This window comes from Haliaeetus leucocephalus, unplaced genomic scaffold, assembly GCF_000737465.1.
Source record: "Haliaeetus leucocephalus isolate CR32 unplaced genomic scaffold, Haliaeetus_leucocephalus-4.0 Scaffold215, whole genome shotgun sequence".
NCBI classification, from domain to species: domain Eukaryota; kingdom Metazoa; phylum Chordata; class Aves; order Accipitriformes; family Accipitridae; genus Haliaeetus; species Haliaeetus leucocephalus.
Window position 1 is genome coordinate 316,346 of NW_010972651.1, and position 22,943 is coordinate 339,288.

At 48.4% G+C, this 22,943-nt stretch overlaps 1 protein-coding gene across 1 annotated transcript in view; it reads right to left on the bottom strand.

Annotated features, from left to right (window-relative positions):
- Positions 1-3,161: 3,161 nt before the first annotated feature.
- REXO1 (REX1, RNA exonuclease 1 homolog (S. cerevisiae)) overlaps positions 3,162-22,943 on the bottom strand; it is a gene marked incomplete at its 5' end in the record, with an annotated part of 41,889 nt that continues 22,107 nt past the window's right edge. Inside the window, 12 exons of the mRNA XM_010566625.1 lie at positions 3,162-6,054; positions 6,942-7,062; positions 9,652-9,790; positions 9,959-10,074; positions 10,449-10,559; positions 14,072-14,145; positions 14,801-14,914; positions 16,817-16,954; positions 18,143-18,256; positions 19,347-19,470; positions 20,473-20,610; positions 22,488-22,651. Coding sequence (XP_010564927.1) covers positions 5,966-6,054; positions 6,942-7,062; positions 9,652-9,790; positions 9,959-10,074; positions 10,449-10,559; positions 14,072-14,145; positions 14,801-14,914; positions 16,817-16,954; positions 18,143-18,256; positions 19,347-19,470; positions 20,473-20,610; positions 22,488-22,651 — 1,442 coding nt within the window. The remainder of the gene's footprint in view (positions 6,055-6,941; positions 7,063-9,651; positions 9,791-9,958; positions 10,075-10,448; positions 10,560-14,071; positions 14,146-14,800; positions 14,915-16,816; positions 16,955-18,142; positions 18,257-19,346; positions 19,471-20,472; positions 20,611-22,487; positions 22,652-22,943) is intronic.

Consider the following 22,943-nt stretch of genomic DNA (forward strand, 5'->3'; position numbering starts at 1 on the left):
TAATAATAATTTAGAAACGTTTCCGTGCAGGACAGGGGTTGTTTCTCAGCCTGGGAGCAGCCCCACGTGCAGCCCCCGGCCTCAAGCCAGCACCTCCCCGGACTCCCATTAACGCCCCAAACTTTGGTCTGGGCTCGGCCACCAGCAGACATAATGGCGATGGCGGGGGCCGTCATGGCGCGATGGACGGGCAGTGCTTCTCCGGGCCTGGCTGCTGCCAACCCTTAGCCCCGGGACCAGAACTGCTCTGCGCAGAGGCGGTGGCAGGAGTGAGCGATGCCCTTGGCACCCAGCACCCGCCTCCAACACCCAAAAATTCACACACCCCCCCAAAAAAACCTGCACAACCAGTCAGCTGCTGTCCTCCTTCCTGCTCAGCATCCGCACCCTCCTCTTCCTCCTCCTCCTCTGCTCCCGGCCACCCTAGGCCAGGGGACAGGGCTGGGAAGGGGACAGGGCTGGTCACTGGTGGTGACTCTGTTTTTCGCCCACCACCAGCTCTTGCTTCCCGGTCTGGCCAATTCTCCTCCCTCACTGGTGGCTGGAGGGTGCAGAAGGACACGGGTCCCTGCGGTGACACCAGTGTCACCCACCTTGCCCTGCTGCAGGTTTAGGGCTGGGAACAGGGACCCCCATGTATGGGGAACCCTGCAGCCCCCCTGCACTGCAGGGCACTTTGGGGGTCCAGGGCCATGGCAGGGGCACAGGCATCCCCCGCTGCCACCCCAGGGGAAACCGAGGCATGGAGCAGAGCGGCTGAGGTGCCCGGGCTCGGCGCACCGACCCCGGCTCTGGCCAAACAAAAGACTGGAGCGAGGAGGAGTGCGGAGGGAGTGGATGCACGGGGCCTGCCGCAAGGTCCCTGTCCCCATCAACCATGGCAGAAAGGGCATCATGGCACCCGTGTCACTGCATAAGGAGCTTTCCTGCCTGCACACACAAGCCACGGGATCCCTGACACATGATAGATACTCGGTCCCAGCCCTCACCCTCCTGGAGGTTCTGGACAAACCGTGGTAAAAAGCGTTTTGAAAAGAGGATCGATGACCATGATCACCTCTGACCTGTGCCGCGTGGCTCGGCGGCAGGGGGTGACATGCAGATGCCCCGTGGATGCCCTTTGATGGGGGAACGATGCTGCAGGATGAGACAGGCCCTGGTGCAAACCCTGGTAGCATCTGCAAATGCAGGGTTGCATGTGATGAGCTGCCCAGCCTCAGCTGCAGCTGCAGAAGAGGGACACGTAACGACCCCATGCGCCCAACCAGCTCCCTGGGCTGCCCAAAACCTCTCCCTGCCTTGTGAGGGGGCAGGAGGCTGCTTTGATTTGGGTTTGGAAATTCTCTCCCTGGTGACATGGGCAGGGGGGGAGCAGCCATGCAAGCTGAGCTGCAACCAGAACTGCAGAGGCAGGAGCAGGGCAGGATCCCTCCTCTTAGGGCCGAAACAAGCTCTGACAGTGCCATCAGGGACCCAGCAGGTCACTGTATCCGTGACAGCTCCAAGGACACTGCCAGCCCAGTGGCACCAATTTGCTGGTAAAGAGCTTAGACTGGGATGGGGGCCAGAGGCTGTTTCCACAGATCGATACAGGCAGTGTGCGGAGATGGGGGCCGGACCCCTGGCAAGGGGGGGGACAAAGTGGGGGGATTTGTAACACCCTGGCATCTCTGAGCTCGGGTGGAAATCAAGCCTTTTTTTCCAGCAAGCTACTTCGTGTCACCTCTCCAAATTTCAGCTTGCCCTGAAGGAGCTGGCTGTGCTGGTCCGAAGGGGTTTCAGGCAGCAAGGGACCAGGGTTATGGCTCTGGGAGTCTCTCTTCTTGTTTGCTTCCCAATTCAGCTCCAGCATCCCAAAGCTGAGCCGGCAGCCGGGGGAAAGGCAGCACCAAGCCCAGGGGCTACACTTCAAGGCAGAGGCAAGGGACCCCAAAGGGGCAAAGGTTTCAGAGAGCAAGAAAGCCCCTTGCTGCGGTTTCTGTTGGCAATGCCCCACCTCCAGCAGCACCCTTGGGAAACAAGGTTTTCCAGGGAAAAACGAGGGTCTCCGAGACAGATAATGAATACACACCTGCAGCACCAGTGTCTGCCTGCCCATCCATGTGTCCATCTGCACACCCGATGCTGGGTGAGCGGTGCTCACCTGGGACAGGGGCTCTTGCAACCCTAAAAACCCTGCCTGCCTCACAGCGGGTGACCTGCAAGAGGGGGACGTTGTGGGAGGAGAGGAGCCAACCATCCCGTAGGGAAAGGGATGGCACCCCGGGAGGTTAACGCTGGAGCTCAGCACACCCAGCACCTCAAAGGCCCATAAAGGTGGCTGAGAACACAGGTCAGCCGTGACTTTTATAGCATCTTGAGTAACCGCTGCCATCGCCAAGCCATCACCAGCACGTTAAATAAAACACATTGCCAGTGAGGTCATCTAATAGCCTATTATTTTTTTATTTGAACTTTTTACCTTCACCTCTTCCTCCGTGCTGAATCAGCTCCTTCGCTTGGCACTTTAATTCCTGCCCCATTTGTGAGATTGATATGGGCTCTCCTGGGGAGCCTGGTCAGGCGCTGGGAGGATGCCCAGGCAGGCGCTGGCGCTCCTGGACTTTCGCTCCTGCTCCGGGATGGAGGCAAGAGGAGCCAGGACCTGCCCCACTGCTGCCCCGTGGCTCAGGACACTGCATGGGGGGCGAGGAAGGGTTTGCACAGAGCAAGGATACAGCCCACACCACCCTAGGCACCACGGGCATTACCTCGTCTCGCAGTCCCAGGGGGTTGGGCTGGACTTTTGCAGCAGCCAAGTGGCACCAGTTTCACCCCCTCTCCTCCAGCTCCTCAGCTCACCCCCAGAAGGCTGACACGCCGCAGAGAGGCACGGACTATTGAGAGCTGCAAAGCCGGTGACAAGTGCTGGGGGAAGGCTGGGCTCTGCTGCAGAGCCACTTTGTGAGGACACGGAGGAAATAACAGTGGCTGCAAGTTGAAGGGATGCTCCAGAGAAGCCTGCCCACCTCCGGGATGGCTCCAGCACCCATCCTCCCCAATCTGGACACAGGCAGAGCAGACCCAGACTCAGGAGCGTGCGTCTAGTCAACACTCTTTTATTAAAAACAATTACAAAAAGTTACAGGTTACAATAGTTATGTACAACCCAAAAACCTCTTACCAACCACAAACCTCTGGATTTACAGTGTTATGGTGCCCGGGGGTGGAGGCGATGGCAGCCTGTGGGTCCGACACTTGCTCTGACCCACACCGACAGTATGGGTAGAAGTGGTCCGCTTTCCCACTAACATCCCACGAGACAGGCAACCTCCCCTCCACACACACACCCCACTCCAAAAGCCTCATTTTAGGGGGTCCCAGCTGAACCATGGGGAAAGGAAGGGGAAATGACTGAGGTCCCCTGGCCTGGCAGGACTCACGCCTGGAGGAATGCACCCTGCAGCACTTTCTGCCTTCCCCAAGCCCAGGCAGTGGGATCAGGCCAAGCAACCAGCTCCCCAAGCAGGACACCAGCGTGCCAGGTCCACGTTAGAAATGTGCCAGCTTTTCCAGGGAAGACAGCTGCTGCAAGAGAGGGCCAGGGAGCTGGGACTGCCTGTCCAGTAATGGAGGAACCTTGAGGCAAGAGCCAGCTTTGAAATCTAACATGGCTGCATGGTAGATCGGTGGGCTGCTCCAGGTACACTCTGTCACTGCAGCCGGGTGTGAAGATAAACAGGGGAATAAACAAGGAAAAGAGGCAGAACCAGGAACTTTCCTCCCTGGTTAGGAAGCACTGAACTTTCTCTCTGTCTCACCCACAGCCTGGGCGGGAACAGCATCGTTCCCTGCAGGCGATGGGAGAGGGGGACAAGACAAGGTGTCCCAAGGCTGCTTCACAAGAAAGCCCCATGGCAGGGAAGGAGGTGGCTGCAACGCTTGGCAAAGGTGGGCTGCAAGGAGAGCTGGATGCAACGTGCCCTATGGAGTGCTGAGGGAGTGGCAGGGAGCTGCACAACCTGAAGTCTGGGGTAATGAACAAGCTGGCAGCCTGTGCCACTGCCTGCCAGAGGACACACAGAGGGGCTCAGCAATAATAGGAGCCTTTACAGTCCCCGCTTCTGGTGGCTTCATGAGAGCCTGGCAAAGGTCAGGCACTGGAAGCCACATCCTTGCCTCTGAGGACAGCAGTACCAGCGCCCTCTGGCCCACGCAGAGGGGCCCGAGCAGGACACCCCTGCCCACGGCACACAGCCCAGCCCCGTGCTCCTCCCCACCACTGCGCTGGGCACAGAGGTGGGACAGGTCAGCGGGATGTGGCAGGTGACACGCAGCACGTCCCCAAACTCTGAGCCCAGCACCACCAGCGGGGGTACAAAGAGGCGGACCCACCTCTGACAAGAACCAAAACCCAGCAGCTCCCCTGCCCCACTGCCACCGGAGCAACACAGCCAGCCCGTGCCAAGGACACGGGGGCCAGCACCATACCAGCTACTGCTGGGAAGCAATGCCAGTCCTGCCTGGGAGGGGCGAGGCGATTGCTGCTCTAATAATGGGGCTAAGCTGCTGCCAGGACCTCAGCTAAAAGACCTCATCTATCACAGACCATTTTGATCAGCTCTGTTGTTCCTCCAACAGCAACGGAGCCTGGGCGGAGAGAGACCACTAGAGCTGTCCAGTCTGCCTGTGCTGCTGCCCCAGTTGCTGCAAGCATGACAGAGACACGCTCTCAACAGTTGCTTTTGTCCAGGGGCCAGACAGACAATAACTGGGTCTTTTGCTCTTCTTCAAAACACCCAACATGTAAACTAGTTTAAAAGAATAATTTTTACCTATTGCTTTTGCTCTTGCCTGCATCAACTCCCTGCTATCAGGGACAGCCTGGTGGGGAGTCCTGCAGACTGTTAGAGGCCACCCTTAGGTGCAATCTTAGCTGCACCTAGGTCCCCCCAAAAACCTTGATCCCTACATACAAGCTCACTGGAGACATGCTGGAAGGTCAGGGTCAGGGGAAGGACAGCTTGTCCTAACCCGCAAAGACACAATGCCTGCTCTTACCACTGTCCTCCCCAACACAGCTCCTTCCCTGGAAGGCTGCAAGTTGCTGCTTGGCTCTGGGAGCCCAGTTTGTCCCAGCCCTACTGTCCCTTGCCTCGCTACTACACACATGGCTCCCTGAGGTCTGGGCAAGGTCTGACACTTGTGGTTTCCCCCTTTTGCAGCGATTGCAGAACCAGGATGCCAGCCCTCACTGAAGAGATCGCCTGGGTCGCAGCAGGCAGTAATTCCACTGACCCCATCTCATTCCTCCCCGACCTGCTGCTCCCACCACACACTCTCAGAGACAGCGTCCCTCTCTTGCAGCTCTGGCTTTCTCCTCCACAGTGGGACTGCACTAGGATCTCCTCCCAGATGGCTTGATCCTCGGCTCTCACCACCCCCTGCTTGCCACACCAGCAATCCACTCACTTTACAGCTTCCTGCACAACTTTCTTCCATTTTCCCCCATCTCCAAACACTGTGGGAATCTACCAGCTTTGGAGTACAGAGGCAATTTAAGTTACATTTGAAAAAAAAAAAAAAAAAAAAAGGAAAAAATCTACCTTTAACTGAACCAGAAAGATCCTTCTGCACATATCCAACCTACCTCTAAAAGCTTCTCCTAGGAACCAAGAAGTTCTCTCTGGTCGTGCTACTCAAAACCACCTTGCCATGCCTACAAGGCAATTGTTGTACCACAAAGTATCCCTCAGGTGGAGTAAAGAGGATCTGAGAGCCACTATCTGGACACAGGGACCTGCAAGCAGTGAGCTAGTGCCATTCAGCTGCGCCAGCAGCAGTCCTTAAGTCCCATAGATACCTGTGAGTGCACGGGGAGTCTGGGGTAGCATGCTGCTGCGTACAGGTGGACAGTGTTACTCTGAGCATTTATTGCACTGCTTCAAAGAGGTGGAAGAGGAACAGGAGAGAGAGAAAGCGCAAGTCATCGTTTCACTTTAGCATCTTCTTTGATCTTCCAGACCATCAGCTCCATGCAAGCTCTGGCATCCTCACTGGAGTCGTGCCCTTCCACTGGGGACAGAAAGACAAGGATGGCAGTTACCACCTTGGCCCAGGCAGTGTCTCTGCTGTACAGGGGGTGCCTGCTCACAGCACAAAGCACAGAGGAAGGCTTCCCGAGACCAGGTCCTGCCTGACACTGCTCGCCCAGCTGCTCACTGCCCTCTGCCACAGCAACCACAGGTGCATCTGTGATCACCGTGAACCACAGTGATGGATTTAAAGTAGAAGAATTTCTGCTAAACACATCTTTTGCTGGACTTCAGCCTGACACCATTCCCTTGTTTAAATTAAGGGCTGAAGTCCTGCTAGTCTGTAGGCCCCCAGGCTACAGAGTAGCTGGTCAGAGGCACCTCAATTTCCCCAGCAGTACGTTTACAATGTGCTCAAGGAAGATGGAAAGGAACATGCCATGCTTCAAACAGAAAGGTCTATCTCAGTTTGCCAGAGAGGGAAGGAAGGGCATGACATGAGGCCAGGCTGTATGGGGCTTTGAGCAGCCTGATCTAGTGGAAGGTGTCCCTGCCCATGGCAGGCGGTTTGGAAATAGATGATCTTTAAAGTCCCTTCCAACCCAAACCATTCTATGATTCTATGACATGGCCTTGACAGAGCTATGTCTGGCCTTCTCACACCACTTCTCTGGTCCCCACTTAGCACAGAAAGGGAAGAAGCAAGAGCTGCTGGCCCTCAGAACAGGGTTCAAACTGAAACTGTGTGGCAGAGACTTCATATGCTGGCCCATTCACAGCTACTGCCAGATGCTATGCAGGAAAAAAAAGATTAGGACAAAGAGGATGATGGGGCTTGGGGAGAGCAGAGGAAGGCAGGTCCAAGGAGCCCACACCCACGTGGGACAGGACACGAGACCCTCACTTTCAGCTCCTCCTTGGTCTCACCATTGTCCTGGATGATGCGCTTGAGGTAGTCTGCCATCAGCGTCCGGAGAGCCCGTTTGTAAGGCAAACCCAGCCGGTGGGGAAAGACAATCGCAGTATCCACCACTGTGCCATGGATAAGCTGGAGGGAGGGAGCAGGAAAGAAACATGCTTATTTTCCCTCTCCCACAGGGACAGACACTCCTTAGGATTAACCATGCTAAAGCAATCTTCCGGTCAGCCTCTCAGGCTCAATGTAATGCTGTCGCCAAGCTCCAACCCAACCAGTCTTGCAAGAGGCTCTGGCTGAATCAAAGATGACTCCCCCTTGAAGCATGCATGCACACAGGCTTCCCAGTGCTCTGCCAGCCAACATACCTGCCCTTGAAGTCCTGCCTAACTGCACATTCAAAGTAGCAGAAATTCAAGGCTGATTCAGTTCGAATAACTCAAACAACAGGACAGGTCAATCCTTAATACCCCAGCCTGAAGAAGCTGGCATACCTCTGAGAGTGTCTTTCACAATGAAAAACTAAGCCGAGGAACCAGTTGACCCCACAAAGCTTTTAACAGCCTTTCAACTGCTTCCCACTTCTGTCCACATCTTGAGAAAGATGTGCAAGTCAAAACTGTACCTAACCCATTATACATCACGCTGCTTCTGCAGAAAAGGCCTAACCCTCAAGGTGCAAACCAACCTGAAAACTTCCAGTCCGTCAGCAATGAGTCAACAGGAAGTTTTTAACCAGCACTGGCTTAGCAAGGATGAAATAGGGCAAGGAGATCTTGTACTTCTGGGTATAAGGAGCTACACAGTGGATGGAAGGGAGGCCCTGGCCTGGTCCCATGTCTGGGTCAAAGTGCCTGGGCACACATGAGAGGCAAGAGGTTTGCTGTCATCTAGGTATGAAGTGTCATCGTGCTGAAGGAACTGAGGATGCTGAACAGGTCAACATGCTACCTACCCTGCACCAAGGGCCCCTATGGAGGGCCAAAAGGCCACATCTGACAGAGTTCATAAACATAGGGTAAGCTGGCTTTTTTTTAAATACTAATTTCTTACTCTCAGGCTAAGACAAGATTAATCCTCTTTTGCCAAGAATACGTGTTCAGTAAGAGCTAAAGGAACGTGGATGAAGGCAGCCCACATCTTGAGTACAAGAGTAAAACGCAGGGTCTAAGAAATAAACCTGTATGCCTGACCAAAAGACGGCTCTGCAAGTATCCACACAGGATGACTCAGACAGGACCCTGATAATCCAGTCTCCTCATCTGCCTCGACTCTTCCTAGGCACCAGCTAATGTTGCGTGACAATCCGTAACTTCGTCATTAATAGTTTCATAGCCCAGCTCTGTAAATGCCTGAGAACAGCTGCAGTTTAACAGAAACAACCTGCTACGCTCTTTGGAGTATAAAACTGCCAACATTATGGATAATCTCTCCTAGACTGCAGTCAAGTTTGGCACCCACCCAGGCACAATGATAATTGCTTATGTAGATCAGGAAGACTGAGGAAACAGGATAATATAGCTTTAAATAAAAATTGAAATGCTATCACCATTTGGAGCTTGCCATGGCCATTAGCGAGATGTCAACTTTACTGCCACAGCCTTCAGACATTACGACTTGACATGCCACTGCCTGTCACGCTCTGCTATATTGCTCTCGGGTTCGTTCTCTTGGCAGTGTCTGCGATGCTAAGAGAAAATCATGCCTCTAAGAGGCCAACGCAGTCATCTTGTGCTGATAAAACTGTAAATAATTTTTTTATGATGATGATGAACTCTCCAAGAGGCTGGGATAAAGGGTGCCATGGAGAGGTAAAGTGCTTTGCAGGCATTAAAACCTCCTGCTTCCAAACCATCACCGTGAGCTGGCAGCCACAGCTTCTTCATCAAAGAAGGTGCATGATAAAAAATGGCTGGAGGAAGTTCTGGCTTGTGAGCATAGACTAAAGACTCAGCTCCTGCCTGCCGCACACTTTCTTGGTGACCCTGGACAAGCCCCTGGAGATCTATGTTCAGAGTGCAAGGGGAGAAGACAGCCCTCCCTCAGAGACAGCAGAGATGGCCGAGAAATGTGCAGGGTAGACTGAGGAGGGCCAGGCAGGAAACAAGACAGATAAAAGGTCAAAATAGCTTGATCAAAGTAACACCACAAATGACAGCAAACCAGGCAGAGAACCTCACTCAAAGAAAACAGACTTTTTAACATTAGAAGAGGAACCATGAGAATTATCTCAAGCGGCAGAGACAACAAAGAGGCTTGTCCTGTTTCTAAAATAGTTACTGTGGGCATCCAGAGGGCACAGGGGACTCCGGAGCCTCCCCTGTTCATGCCCTGACCCTGGCTGAGCACATCTTCAAGCCAGTCAAAGCATGCTGACACCAACAGAGGATTCTTGACTATATGGCAGGGGTGAAAGGCAAATGATTCACGATCAGTCCTTCCAACCAGCTCTGCTCTATTCATCCTCCCCAGTCACCTCTAGAGAGGTCTGTCAGCCTGGGCAGCACCAGTCACTAAAAGCTGGGGTGACATGAGTGACACACATGACCTACTCCCTTGCTCTTCCACCACAGACAGCTTCCCACTGGCTCAGAGACAAATCTACTGTGTTCCTCCTGGTTCTTGGAAATAAACAGTTCCTAAATTTAAAGGAGACATATAACACACACCAGGGGTGGGAAAGAACCAGAGGGAGATGTAAACACAAGACATGCAAGTTACCTTTAGTGCAAATAAGTCACTTTCCAAGCTGTGCCCTATCAATATGGTATCTGCACTGAACATGTTCAGTAGGACGGCTTGGACATCCCGCAGGGTGATACTAGTGTTCTCCAGGTCCTCTTCTGTCACACCTGAGAATCTGCAGAGCAAGAGGAGGGCTTCCTTCACTAAAGGACACCTCAAGGCCCAAAGCATCTCAGCCATTAGGAAGTGGCGGTCAGTGGAGTTTCAACAAGTGCTCCCAGCCATTCCCCCTAAGCTCCTGATTCTAAGCACAGACCTCTGATCCAAGGAAGACTGTCCTTACCTGGTGTTATAGTCCACCACCTTGGTGTCCGGTTTGACAAAGGTGTCGTATACCACTTTCAGGTCAGAGTTGATCACAGTTACTCTTGTCAGCTCCAGTCCTTGCTTGGTGTAGCACTGCAAGCAACAGAGCAGACATGAAGACAAGTGCATCCCAACCACAGCATGGTATCAATGGAGCCATTCACCAAAGTGCTGCAGCTCCCCAAATGCAGCACATCTAGTGTAGCAAGGCCAGCCAGCAAATACTGCTCAATATCAGCCAGCTAGCTACAGCTTTTCAAGGGTGCATACAGTCCCTAAATGAAACACACATTGCTAGAACTAATTAGGAAGAGCTAATTTAAATGTACAGGACCAATATGAATCCACAGCAGAAAGGAAAGATGGTAAGGAAGCAGACCTTTCCTTCAGCCACTTGTATCACACCCTCGGCCTTCCCCAAAAAGCTTTATTTTGCTTGTGTATTGCCTCTATCGTTAGGGACCCACCATTTCGCAGTCTAATGCGTAGATTCCAGGGTAGCCATCAGTCGTAGGCAACTTCTCAAAAGTCTTCACAAAGCCATCAAGGCTCTCCTTTCGCCCATCATGGACATGTTGCTTAAAGGAAAAGGAAAAAGAAGAAAAAAAAGAAAAAAAAAAAGGGACAATTGTTGATGGTAGGAACAAGAATCCAAAAAGTCTACTTCACTACAACATCGACTTATACAAGAAGATTTTTTTTTTTAATCATTTCTAAAGGTTAATGAAGAATAAGTTTTGCCTACCAGTCAGTCTAAGAAGTTCACCACAACAGCAAACATAGCCATATGCAACCCTGATTCCAAAGCCAGATCAGGGCTAGTGGCATCATATTGACAGCTCACATCTAGGGACAAGTAGCTTTCAACTTTCAATTCAGAGCAGAATTACTCAGAAAGGGTCACACTGAGGTCTTACACTGACCTAACTCCAGCTGCTGGTTCCTGGTTTAGCTTGCAGCCAAGACATGCCCAGGTGCAGGATTCTAATCCCAGACATCCCTGTTTGAGCATTAGCATCAGATGTATCATAGCCCATAGGCAGCATGAGAAACTGGTGTAATGAAGTACCAGAAAATGTCAATGTGTGCATACAAACAAAAGCCACCGTATTCCAAAACCACACAGCTCGCAGACAAACGGGAGCTACTGCCTACCGGCACTTGAGGCAATAAATAGAGAGTATTTCCAACCACTCTTCATTATCCCTAGCTAAAGCTCTAGGGTCAACAAGATCCAGCACAGAAGAGCTCCCTGAGCTAGCAGGAAAACTCAGGGAGGGATTTCACAAGCAGCTTAAGCCAATGCAAGACTAAGCTGCTGTTGCAACAGGCACTCCCACTCTCCTCTCCTCCCCACCCTACTTGGTCAGCCTGAAAGCCTTCTTCAGAGGGGGGAGTTTTAAACTGGATGATTGCACTGATCTGGTTATCTGTACCACCGCACCAGTGGGGAAGCAGGAACACATAATCGAGGGCAAGGCAGAGGTTGTGACAGCCCTTTTGCCCACTAACATGATTTTAGGTCAAATTAAACTGCTGCACCACACCCAGAGGTGATGCTCTCTCTCCCTTATTCCCCAGTGGGTTTTTTTGTTTTGTTTAAGTTTTGTCTATCCCTAAATCTCAATGTATTTGCACACAATCACAGCAGCCTGTGTACAGCCTTCTTCATTGTGCTTCTCACAGATCTCACCCTACAAGGAATCAGACTGTACTTGTTTGTGTCAGGATAGAAAGGCTGGAGAGATGAGGAACTGAGGCACTTGTAAAGCTGAAACCTGTAGGCAGAGGGATAACCAAAGCAAGGGTATGCATATTTTCCTGCACAGGTTATTACTGCAGGTGCAGCCAGAGTACAGAGAACTACATCATCTGAAGTTAATGAGGCAGCTGAGCCAACACTGAATCCAATCTCTCCCTGTATCCAAAGCCAGCACTGTTCAAAGGCCACATGGTCCGTTGCTTCCCAGGAGCAAGAGGCCACACTTGTCCATTCTGCATCTATGCCCCCGAACCTGACCGTTTTGCTGAAGAAATGGATAGGGCAGATTACCAGGCCAACAGATAGTAAACGTTTCTCTTCTTTGCAGCTTGATCCCTTCCCACATAACTGGGCAGTGAAGGAAAGAAAAAAAATTTAGGTGTCTTTCTAGACTAGTTCATGTTCTGCAACTGTCCAATTCTTCCTTGCTGAGAGGAGGGCAGAAAAGTTGCTTCTGTTTTTCAGACCAGAGAAAGAAGCAGACTCAGTTGTCACAAAGAACAGCAGCTCCAAACTCCTCTGCTCCTGGGGAGCGGTAGGTACGAGCACAGCTCCATCCTGCCATCTCCTGCCACAATGGCTAACTGCAGCATAATCCAGACAGGCATATCCCAAACGTATTTGGAAGGAAAAAAGACACACATGCTTTTCTAACCAGCTACGGATCTAGTTAGTTAGAACAGTTTCTTATTAGAAATATTTGCTGTTTTCAGTGCCCTCCTTCAAAGCTGAAGGATACTGTGCTCCCCAGTAGCCCAAACATCCCAGTATCTCATTGCATACTCTCATTCTGAGCAGGCTGTGGACTCCAACCTTAAATCTACCAAAGGATGCTGTGAAACTTGCTCATTTGGATGAAAAAAAACCAAGAAAACCAGAACACACAGTGATCTGTAGCAGCACAACAACTAGGAGGCAGATGCAAAAGGATGCCTGAGCCCTGCAGCATTGGTGGCATGCTTCATTGAGTAAGAGACTATTAGAGAGATTGTATGTTTCTTAAAAGGCCATGAGGTTTTATGGTCTACAACAGCCACGTAAAAACATGCGGAGAAGTCACGTTTTTATAGTCCCATCAATTTCTCCTGACTTCCCTGCTGGATGTTTTTTGGAACAGTGATTAAAGAGAGATCCTAATTTCACATGAAAAAGAAATAGGAGAAGTAGCAGCCTGCCTGATCCCATCCATGCTTCAGACTGTGCAGGGCAGGCTTTTAGGGTGCCCATACAGACAATTCTTCCTATTTTAACAAGCCTTGAATTTTGCCCCAGAATTCACTTCCTAGCTCTAGTTTTTGGCCAGAACAATAAGGGCACACACCTCTCCAGAACCTACAGCCAGCCTTGCTAGCCCTGTATCGCTTGAGGTCTTTCCAACAGTGGGACAAGAAGATGCTTTATAACAGATACGCTCTAGGAGCCTCTTCCACCGGACATGACCCTTTTAGATCCCCTCTCACTTGGTTCTGCATCATGCTCCTCTCCCCTGCATGGCAGCTGCCAAATATAAAAATGCCACTGAAACAGTGACAAGGAGCATCCCCAGAGACCTGAGGGAGAGGCAAAAGATGGATTGCTCCCTTCTGCCAATGTTTTGAGAGGACCAGTGATGCCAGGCTGGGAAGCCAACTCTCCTGTTGCCTAAAGGGGGGGAAAAAAAAAAAAAAAAAAAAAAAAAAAAGGCACCTGTGCAAAGGTATCCCAAACAGTGTTCAGCTCTATCAAAGGGCCAAAACTCCATTCCTGTGCAAGTTTTTCATTCTGCTTTCTAGTGCTGGGATCCTTTCCCCCTGTCCCTCCTCAAGAGAAGTAATAGTTATGAGTCACAACAGGCTCTTTGGGAAGCTTCCACCCCTTAATACAACAAAGGGCGTGCAGTAAACAGAAAACTAAGGAAAGATTTGGCCTACAGCAGAAAGTTACCTTAGCACAGGCATCTGGGAAAGGAAAAAATGGGAAAAAGGTTTTGGCACACTGTTGTCAAGGCCCTGAGACTGCTCTTTGAAAGGAAATCCCTTATTTCTCACTTCCTCAGCGCTTCCCTAAAGAAGTCTGTATGTGAGCTTTTGCTGGGCAGCTTAATTCACTGGCATTTGCTTAGAACAAATGAAACCACCTCAATCCAGACAGCTGAGTCTCCTCCTTCCTGCCAAACATTGAATCTTCCTGCCTTTGCATAGCAAAAGATATTTCAGAAGTACTTGTTTTGTCCCCCTTAAGGGAAGCCACCATTCTTCTAGAGGCTTAAGCAACAGTTACACAGCCATCACCACAGTAAGCAGAGGACAAATGTCATTGAGAATAAAAAGGTGTTGTTCAATAACTTACTTTAGCAACCTGGCAGCCTGGTGAACCCACAGCTCCTGAGCAGCAGCTGTAATGAGTTTCCCATCCACCTGGCACTGAAAGAGCAAGAGATAAGAGTCAAAGAGAAGAGTCCTGTTAACAGGAGACCTAAACTTTAGCTCTTACATGCAGAGATACCCTGGATGAGCACAGCAACAATAATGTGTCAAACAAAGGGGGAAAATAAGTATGGATTCACATGCAGCAATCTAAAGAGTTTAAGTCTTTCACACTCAGCCAGACAAACTCCAGAAGCCACCCGGATGCTCTGCTGGAAAACCACAGCAGAGCTCAAACTAGGTTAGTGTCTTGCTGCAAATGAATTCAGCCAAGACAAGTAAACTCTCCTGGGCAGTGACAGGCATCTAGAGCTCCCAAGTCAGCCTCCTAAAAAGACTGATTTTTTTCAAAAGGCACAGGAAGGTTTGTTTTTTCTTTTACTTTTTTTAAACTGAAAGATCAACAACCTCTGCTCCAGCCCCAGTGTCACACTTTCAGGACTGTCCCACTACTTCCCAGCAGCTCTTTGCCAGGCTATTTCAGCAGCAGCAGGGCCACCCAGTGGCGAAACTAGGAACTGTCACAACCTGTGAACGTGACAAGCCCCAAAAGTCACAAAACGTTCCGCAGCAACTGAAACCCAAGGCAGACTCCGTGTTCGAGGTTAGAGCACAGCTAGCATGTGACTAAGCCCTCTTTGAAGAGATATACCTCTCTGCTTGCGTAGCCTTCCCCAGTGATGGACACACTCCTCTTTGCGAATGCAGTTTCCAGAGGCTGAGACCATGTACTCAGTGCCACAGCGACAACAAATCCTGCAGGAGGCTTTAAGAGGAGAAGCAAAAGTCAGGTCACTAGAAATCCTTCAACTGTTAAACTTGGCCAAAGCACAAGTAAATCAGCATCACTCAAGCCCCAAACACTGGTGAAGCAACTTTTCCTGTTAAAAAGGATTCCAAATGTTGTTTCAAACTCCCATAAAAGACACAGCAATCCCTCTGAAAATGCAGTCCTGTAGCATTTGCCTCCCAAACACTTCTCAGAGGCAAACATAAGATTCCCTAATGTTTTTGGTGCACAACATCAGCTTAAACACAGTTCACATCAACATTTGCTGCATTGTTTCCCCATCCACAGCAAATTATGCTGTACTCTAACACAGTTAATTTAAGAAACAGGATAAATAAGTCATTCTTTGGACATCAGAGGTAATGAAGCCTGGTTTCCAGGGGATCTGTGCCTTGTCACTTCCAAATGACATTCGAGTTCTTCCTGGGTACAGCTTTTCTGTAAGGATTCTCCAGCATCTAAAAATGGGAAGACTTACAGCACAGCCTGGCCCACCGAGGGGGCAGTTACAAACTTCTCCCTCCTGTCATCTGTGCTTGTACTGCCCACAATTCAGAGAAGGGAGATGCAAAAAGCCACAGTAAAGGAGTTGACTGTCCTGCTTCTGATCTCCATGCAATTCCCCGAGTTCTAGTGTAAGCATTTAAGCTCCGCATAACACCAGTCTAGACCATTTTTGTCCACTGACCATGGTCACAGCATTAACAGACCAGCAATAGCTTTAGTTAAATAAGAACAAATTCAAAGATCCTGCAACATCTGCAGCAAAGTACAGAACCAGGAACACGATCTCAGAATCATATAAAGAAGCTGGCTGGTTAACTGGAGAAAAGGGCTCTAACAAATACAGTACTTGACAGCATTAATGCAAGAGAGCTTTCGTACAGGTTGCTTCAGCAACCACAGGACAAATGTAGACACAAGGTGTTAACATGGATGAGCACTTAACACACTTTAGCAAGGTCTCTCCAAAGAGATGCTCAGAGGAGTGTGGCAAGGCACCTTAAAATATATCCTAAGTATGTGTTTTATCCCTGCTGCACCACAGCCTGCTCTAATCAGTGTTTGAGAAGCATTAATCCTGCTACAGGAGTTCAGAAAATTCAGACAGAGGAGGACCCCATCCTATACTGAGGAAACCTGAGGGATTATTTTGTCCCGTTGCAAAAAGGGCTTTTGGGGACTACTTGGCCCAGCGCTGTCAAGAGATCAAGCAGAAAACTGCAATCCAAACCAGCAAGGCATGACCCACTGCAAAACCAGCCTGGCCCAATGTCAGTTCATATCCCACTGTAACAACAGTTCATACGCAGGGACACACAAAAAAATATCCTTCCCCTGCAACAGCAGAGCTTTGTCAGATGCTGAACAGGAGCCTCTCTCCAATCATTTCCCTTGCAACAGCTGCAGGCAGCCTCCAAGTTAGTGCAACGAACTTGGGAGTCAAAGCCTGCACTGAGTAACCAAGTGCAAAACATGTGCCCTCACAGGGGGTGGCCAAAGGCAGCTTGTCCAGGGAGGCAACCTGACCAATTCATATTCTTTGGCAGCAATTAGAAACCTCACTCAGCCTCACAGCCCCCCATGCCACAAACTATAAACCTTGTGTCAAAAACAACATTCTTGTGACATGCAAGGTGAAGAAACTCGTCCTCTAGAAAGGCAGCAGACTTCTGCAGCCACACACCTCTCCTCTGCAACCGGCTGGCCTGCAGAGACAGAGGTCACAGCCAAGGAGACGCATCACACCAGGAGCAAATGGCTCCATGCTGAGACCAAGAACATCTTTATGCAAAAAGACCAGTTGCAAGCAGGACAGGTGTCTCCAGTTGTAATGTATCTAGCAAACCTTGCAGAATGAGAGCTAGCAGAGCTTACAGTCAATCGTTTTCTTCTCCTCTGCAGTGAAGAGGACAGCGCGGCCAGGCTTCTCCGGGTGAGGCATTGGGTAACCATTTTCCTTTAGCTGCTCCTCAGTCATGAGATACTCCTTTAGTCGCCGGTATAAGGCAGCTCCTATACAAAAAGAGAATGCTGAAGCCAGATCACTTAAGCAGGGGCTGCTCTCTCTTACTGTTTTTTGCTTTATCAAGCCTCCTGGCAGGGACTCCCAATATTTTGAAATTGCTTCCACTGCCTTTGTTCAGGATTGACAGGGAAATAGGTGTCAGGGCAGTATTTTTTAAAATCTGGTCATTGGTGCACAAGCTGATTTTTAATCTCTTCAACAACCAGCATTAAGTCTGGAAAACATAGCTGAAACAGAATTCCCCCAAAGGGCCCATCTTCAGGCCTTTCTGTTACCAGTGTGAGACTTCTCCCATTTTAATGTTTTAAATGCTTTAACTGGTAATTTGTAACACAGCCCAAAGAATACGGCTCAAAGGCCACCCACAGCTAGCTAAAAAATTCATTATCAGAAGCTTTCTTCCTGCTGTTGATTTCAGGCTGCTTGTTTCATTTCACAGAATAATTATAACTTCTTGCACTCTGCTCAATATCTATTCTTTCGCTGCTACGTTAAACCCTTCCAGTATTGCTGTGTACCCTTTGATGTTGCTTAGCTGAGCTATACAGGCCCTTTTAAGCTTTCTCCGTGTCAATTCCTTCTGCTCCGTGGCCTCCCTGTCTCTTCTCTGATCTCCTCAACAATTTGCCTACATCTCTTGGCAACCAAAATACCCATAACCGATTTGAGCCAACATGAATAATGCTTCTGGCACAACCCTTTGGCTACGATATGACCTTACTATGACATTCATAAACGTGAAATTGAGCCCTGCAGAGCAGATGGAGATATTTGTAAGTTTGCTTTTTAATCTGGCAGGCACATTGTAAAGTACTGCTTCAGGGCAAGAAAGTTAAAGTAAAATCCAGACAGAAATAAAATCCCAAAAGTCAGTAATACCCAAAACACAAGAAGCAGCTCTGAACAGTTACTGATGCTACATCAAAGCCATGCAGACTATATCAGTGAACTTGCAGCCCAAAGCAGGGAAGCAAGGAAGGTGCTGATCAGAGTGGCGTACCATTCAGTGAGCGACTCTGCAGCGCTGTACTGTAGTTTAGGTAATAACTCATAACACTGGCCCACAGATAAATCACAGCACTTCATGCATCAGCCAGATCCTGCTCTCCCCAGTCACAGTGTTATACCTCCAGCTATAATTTACAGGTTAGAGACTCACAGGAGCAGGGTCTTACCTGTTAAATCCTCTGCTCTCAAGCTCCCTGACCGGTTTAAAGTAAAGCTTGTCTTAGCAGCAAGCTTCCCTCCCAGCACAGCTTCATGGGACACCACTTTCTTGTTACTTGTCTCTGCAGTGAGAAGAGGGAAGAAGCAAAAGAGGACAGAGATCAGGTACCCTGCTGAGTAAGAGTAAGTGACTTCAGTCCTACAGTTTGGGGCACTACATATCGGCAAAAGGAGGACTGCATTTATCCTCTTGAACTCTTGCCCTGCTCCAGAAGTTGGCACGTGTAAGGTGGTGTCCTAGCATTTTCATTCCAGCACTATAGGGAACTTTCTGTTTCCACTGTCAGCCCACAGCAGGTTTTTTTAAGGGCAGCAAGGACATTTTTACAGTTCCCCTGGAAACTCTGATAGCTCTACCTGCTTACTCTGCATAGCAAGCGCTCCTACTGACCAAAAGCAAGAGAGGACTAAGCACAGAAGCAACTCAACCCAGTCATGTGCTGCATGGTGGCATCACCCATCCACCGTGAGCAGCTTTGTTGTTAGGTCCCTGCAGACCAGACTCCCACGCTGCATCTTTCAACTTCTTTCAGAAAGGAGCTTCAGAGCTCTAGAATATGCTCAGCACATCAGATAATGGCAGATAGGTGCTTTTTACTAATCATTAACTGGCAGCCCTCTCCTAAAGGCCAGCCTCCCAAGTTCAGCCGCTCTGACTAATGGCCATGAAGGTAATGAAGACAGAGGGTAGAAAAGGGAAGAGACCAGGAAAAAAAAATTCACAAGAACAGCACAAATTGATTGTTTAATGTACCCTCTCGAGAGCCAATAATGAAATGTCTTAACCCTCTTCGTTTCTCTCTTGAAGCTTAATGTGTGTAACAGATTTCTGCGGTGATGGACGAGTCTATCACTTTGAAGGCATCATGTGAAAGTTACTCCATTAGCGGGGCTTTTCATTTTAAAGAACTTGTGCTAAAAAAAAAAATCCATGTGGCATTATCTCCATTTAGGTTCAGACAGCCAACAAAGCATTGCAGGACTTGCCTCTTGAAGGCCCATTAAAGCTTGCCAGACTATAAAAAGCTAACTGGACTTGTTTGCCTTTCAGCATAATGCTTCTGAGAAATGGGTCTGTTTTCAATAAGTTTCTCTCCATGGCTTCTAATCCAAGCAGGGCTCCGATTATTAAACCACAAACGTGGTACGTACTGTTCGTACTGGACGGGGAATTGGGCACTAGGCTTCGGAGCTTCTTTAAGGTGTTCACTGCCACATTCAGGTAGATGTTGCGACTGGTGCTACGTTCATAAGCCACCTTCTCTTCTGACAGAGCCTGCAAACAAGGCAATTCATTACTACATACTCTCTTTCCACTACTGCTTTTGGAGAAAAGAAATGTTTGGCTCTTAAAACACAGAATCCAAGTATGATAGCAAAAAAAATTGCCCATCAAGGAATCGAGTAATAAAGTGGAACATGGCAGAAACATATACTGGTTCTGGGGCCTGTTTTAGGTGAGTAAAAGGAAAAAAAAAAAATAATTGTATTTTAAACAAAGTGCTGGAAGAAGCATTTTCATGTGAAATCTTCCCTGACAGATTAACAAAGCAGTTCTGGGACTGCCTGGGGAAGGGTGTTTTCCCCACTTCGGTGGCAGCGCAAGATCTTAACTGGCAAGAAAAGGAAGTTTGGCAAACGGTCACTCCTTGGATGCAATAGGAACATTCCCCCTAGGGAGCTGTGAAGGTGAAATCCCACAAAAGAAATCCTCATGGCATCTGCTTTGGTTACAAAACACACCACACAATGTCCAATAATTACCCAACTAACATTAATGGCCAAAGTTTTACAATAAAATGCATTACTTTCTCAACTCTGCTTTTGGAAATCCTACTAGACTACTCCCTACTGCTAGAAGGCTCCTTAAAAGCCTTCATAAGCAGCAAGTTTTACCAATTACATCTATCTCAAATACTTACCTCTGCTGAACACTTAGATTCCAGGAGATGTTTGCTGCTGTACCAGAGCAAAAGGCCCTTTTGTCCAGCTTGACCATAATGCACATTCCCCTATGTCCTTCTTCTGGGGTTATTAAAAAGATCGTGTGTGCTTTCCGAATGAAGGGAAAGATGGGATTTCCTACTGGAAACCCCCACTGGAATTACACTTTCTGTTGTCTAGCCTGGAATTATTTAATGCCAGTCTCCTCTACAGAACTGTATGTGGATAGGAGAGTTTTCTGGGCTTGCTGCAGTTTTAGAAGGTCTTAGCCAAGGCAGAGGATGTTATTGTCTGCTGCAGACTTTATTCATAAGAAGCAAGCATCAGTACAGACCTTGTCAAATGCTTCCTGGGAGGAAGAGCAGAATTTCAGGCACTCATCAATGAAGAGATTGAGATATCTTTGACGAATGTTTGTTGGGACTTTAGCACCAAATTCTGTGGGAATAACAGGCCTCTGTAAGCTGGCGCTCTAGAGATGAGACAGAGAGAGAGAGAAAGAGGCTATTCAGGGTTTAAGAGGTATGTGGCTTTGAGACTCTCACATTTCCTGCTACGTTATTAATAGTGGCATGACTTCCTTTCTGAAAATCTGCCCAAAGCTAAACATAACACGCATCATTTTTGGTACTAAAAACGCCACTTGAAGCTTTTGTACCACCTTCAGCATTTGAACTACTTCAAAAAACAACCATGTTTTGTTATGCAACTCATCCAGCAGCCAAGGACTCCCAGTGGCATTAGTCACAATACTACATTTACACATACAAGCATTCCAGACCACAAAAATGATGACATTTACATTACGAGATTCAAGATTAGGATGGTACCAAGCACCACGCTTTCAATTGGAGACATGAACATGACACCAGTTATGTGCATGACAGACATGGTTTTCTTTTTGGTACTCTGGCTGTGAAGAGAGAATGAGAGGCCCACTCCTGCCAGGCTGGCAGCCAGCTAAATCATCACACTTTCTGTGAGATTCCTGTAACTTTACTGCATTTGGTTTCTTCTTCCTCTTTTAATGCCAATCATGATGCTCCTGAAAGGATTTCCCCCTTAAATTGAATGACATGGTCTTCAGGCATAAAAACCGCATGTTGGACCAAGTCACGACCTACCACTGCAGTTTTCCATTTAACACCAGTCTATCTGCCAAATCACACAATTTGCCTCTTTTTTGGAGAAAAAAAACTGTACATTCACCTCTAAAGCACTCAATTGTTTCATCAGTCTTTCTCCATCCCACCCAAGAGATATCCATAAACCAAACAATCTGCTGCAATCTGTAATAAAAACAGCTCTATGGAAGGGGAGCAACTCGTCCTAATCTCAATGGGAAAAGTGCTCATTTTCCTCATAAGACTTCCAGTTTGATGCCCCATTCAAGGGGATTTGGTCCTTTTCATTACATATATTTTTTTTCTCAACCTCTAATACGATACCCTTAAGCACCTCTGTAACACTGGTAAATATTATCCTTTCAGTTGTTTCTTTTATTTTTAATCAGCTTCAAGTTATATGTTGCTATGGTGGCTTTTTGGGTGGGGAAGAAAGAAAATGACTTTTCCCTCCTACAGAAATAATCAGAGTACTTTATGACATATCTTGACACAATGTATCATCAATAAAGATATCTTTAATCAAGTCCTGGCACTAACCACATTCCTTGCCATCCACTCCAGCAAACAGCTTCTTATGCCATCCACACGCAGCTAAACAAGAAACTCTATTCTGAGTTGTCTTAGCAAGTAACATGTTCCCCAGTGCTCATGGGAAAAGGAGGGACTTCTTTGCTAAAGAGTTCATAGCAGAAGTACTCAAAGGCTGGGCATGTATCCCAGGAGAAAAGAAAAAAAAGAAGAAAAAAAAAAAGATAGTTTTTTCCCCAAATATTAACAGCAGCATGAAGTTTAAATCATCACATTTTAACTATATAGGTCACTGTGGGACATTATTCATAACCACCTTCCTCAGTATGGCCCACAAAGCCCGGGAAGGCCATTAATCCAGCCATGCCTTTTGAAGACAAAAAGCTCCAAGTCCCTGACACGAACAGCTACACACCTAGCCAGACAGCACAACAGAAGACTCAAACTGAAGATGAGTGATCAATATTCAAAGAGATCAGAGCAGCACTTAAGTATTTCTATCTTTTTAAGCTCCTACCCCTCAAGTGTTTAATTTTTTATACAATGCTATCAAGGAAAACCACAGGAAGAAACAAACCCATTTAATCACCCTAATCAAAACACCGCTCTTCAGAGACTGCTAAGTTTGGAGCAGCTTGGTTAAACATACCACCCTCAATGGGGAATGACCGGAAAGATTTCAAATTTCTCTTACCTGTAAGGAGGGAACATGTGCTATCCTTTTCGGCACGATGGTGCTGGTGGTCTTTGAAGCCATCCCAGCTAAGGTGCAAGCCTTCAGAGGAAGGGTGGATGCTTCACAGTCATTGGAAGGTGTGACACTCCTGCCAGCAACAGTCGTCTTACTACTCATGAGGCCTGCAAGAAACAAAAAATATATTTAGGTAGAAATCCAACCACTGGGCTTCACGTTGCCAGAATGAACTTACTATAAAAGGTCCATGCTGCAAGCTGTGATTTTTTCGAATGGAAGCCTCCAAAGGGATACAAATTGGGTAATTTTACCACCTTCCAGGCAAGGATGAAGGAACCTTCTGCCAGGGAACGTGCCTCATTTCTGTTTGTTTTGGGGTAACTGAGTCAGCAGAGTTTAAAGATGTAACCCTGTCAGCTACAATGCACTAACTGCCCATCGCGTCATCTCTGAGTC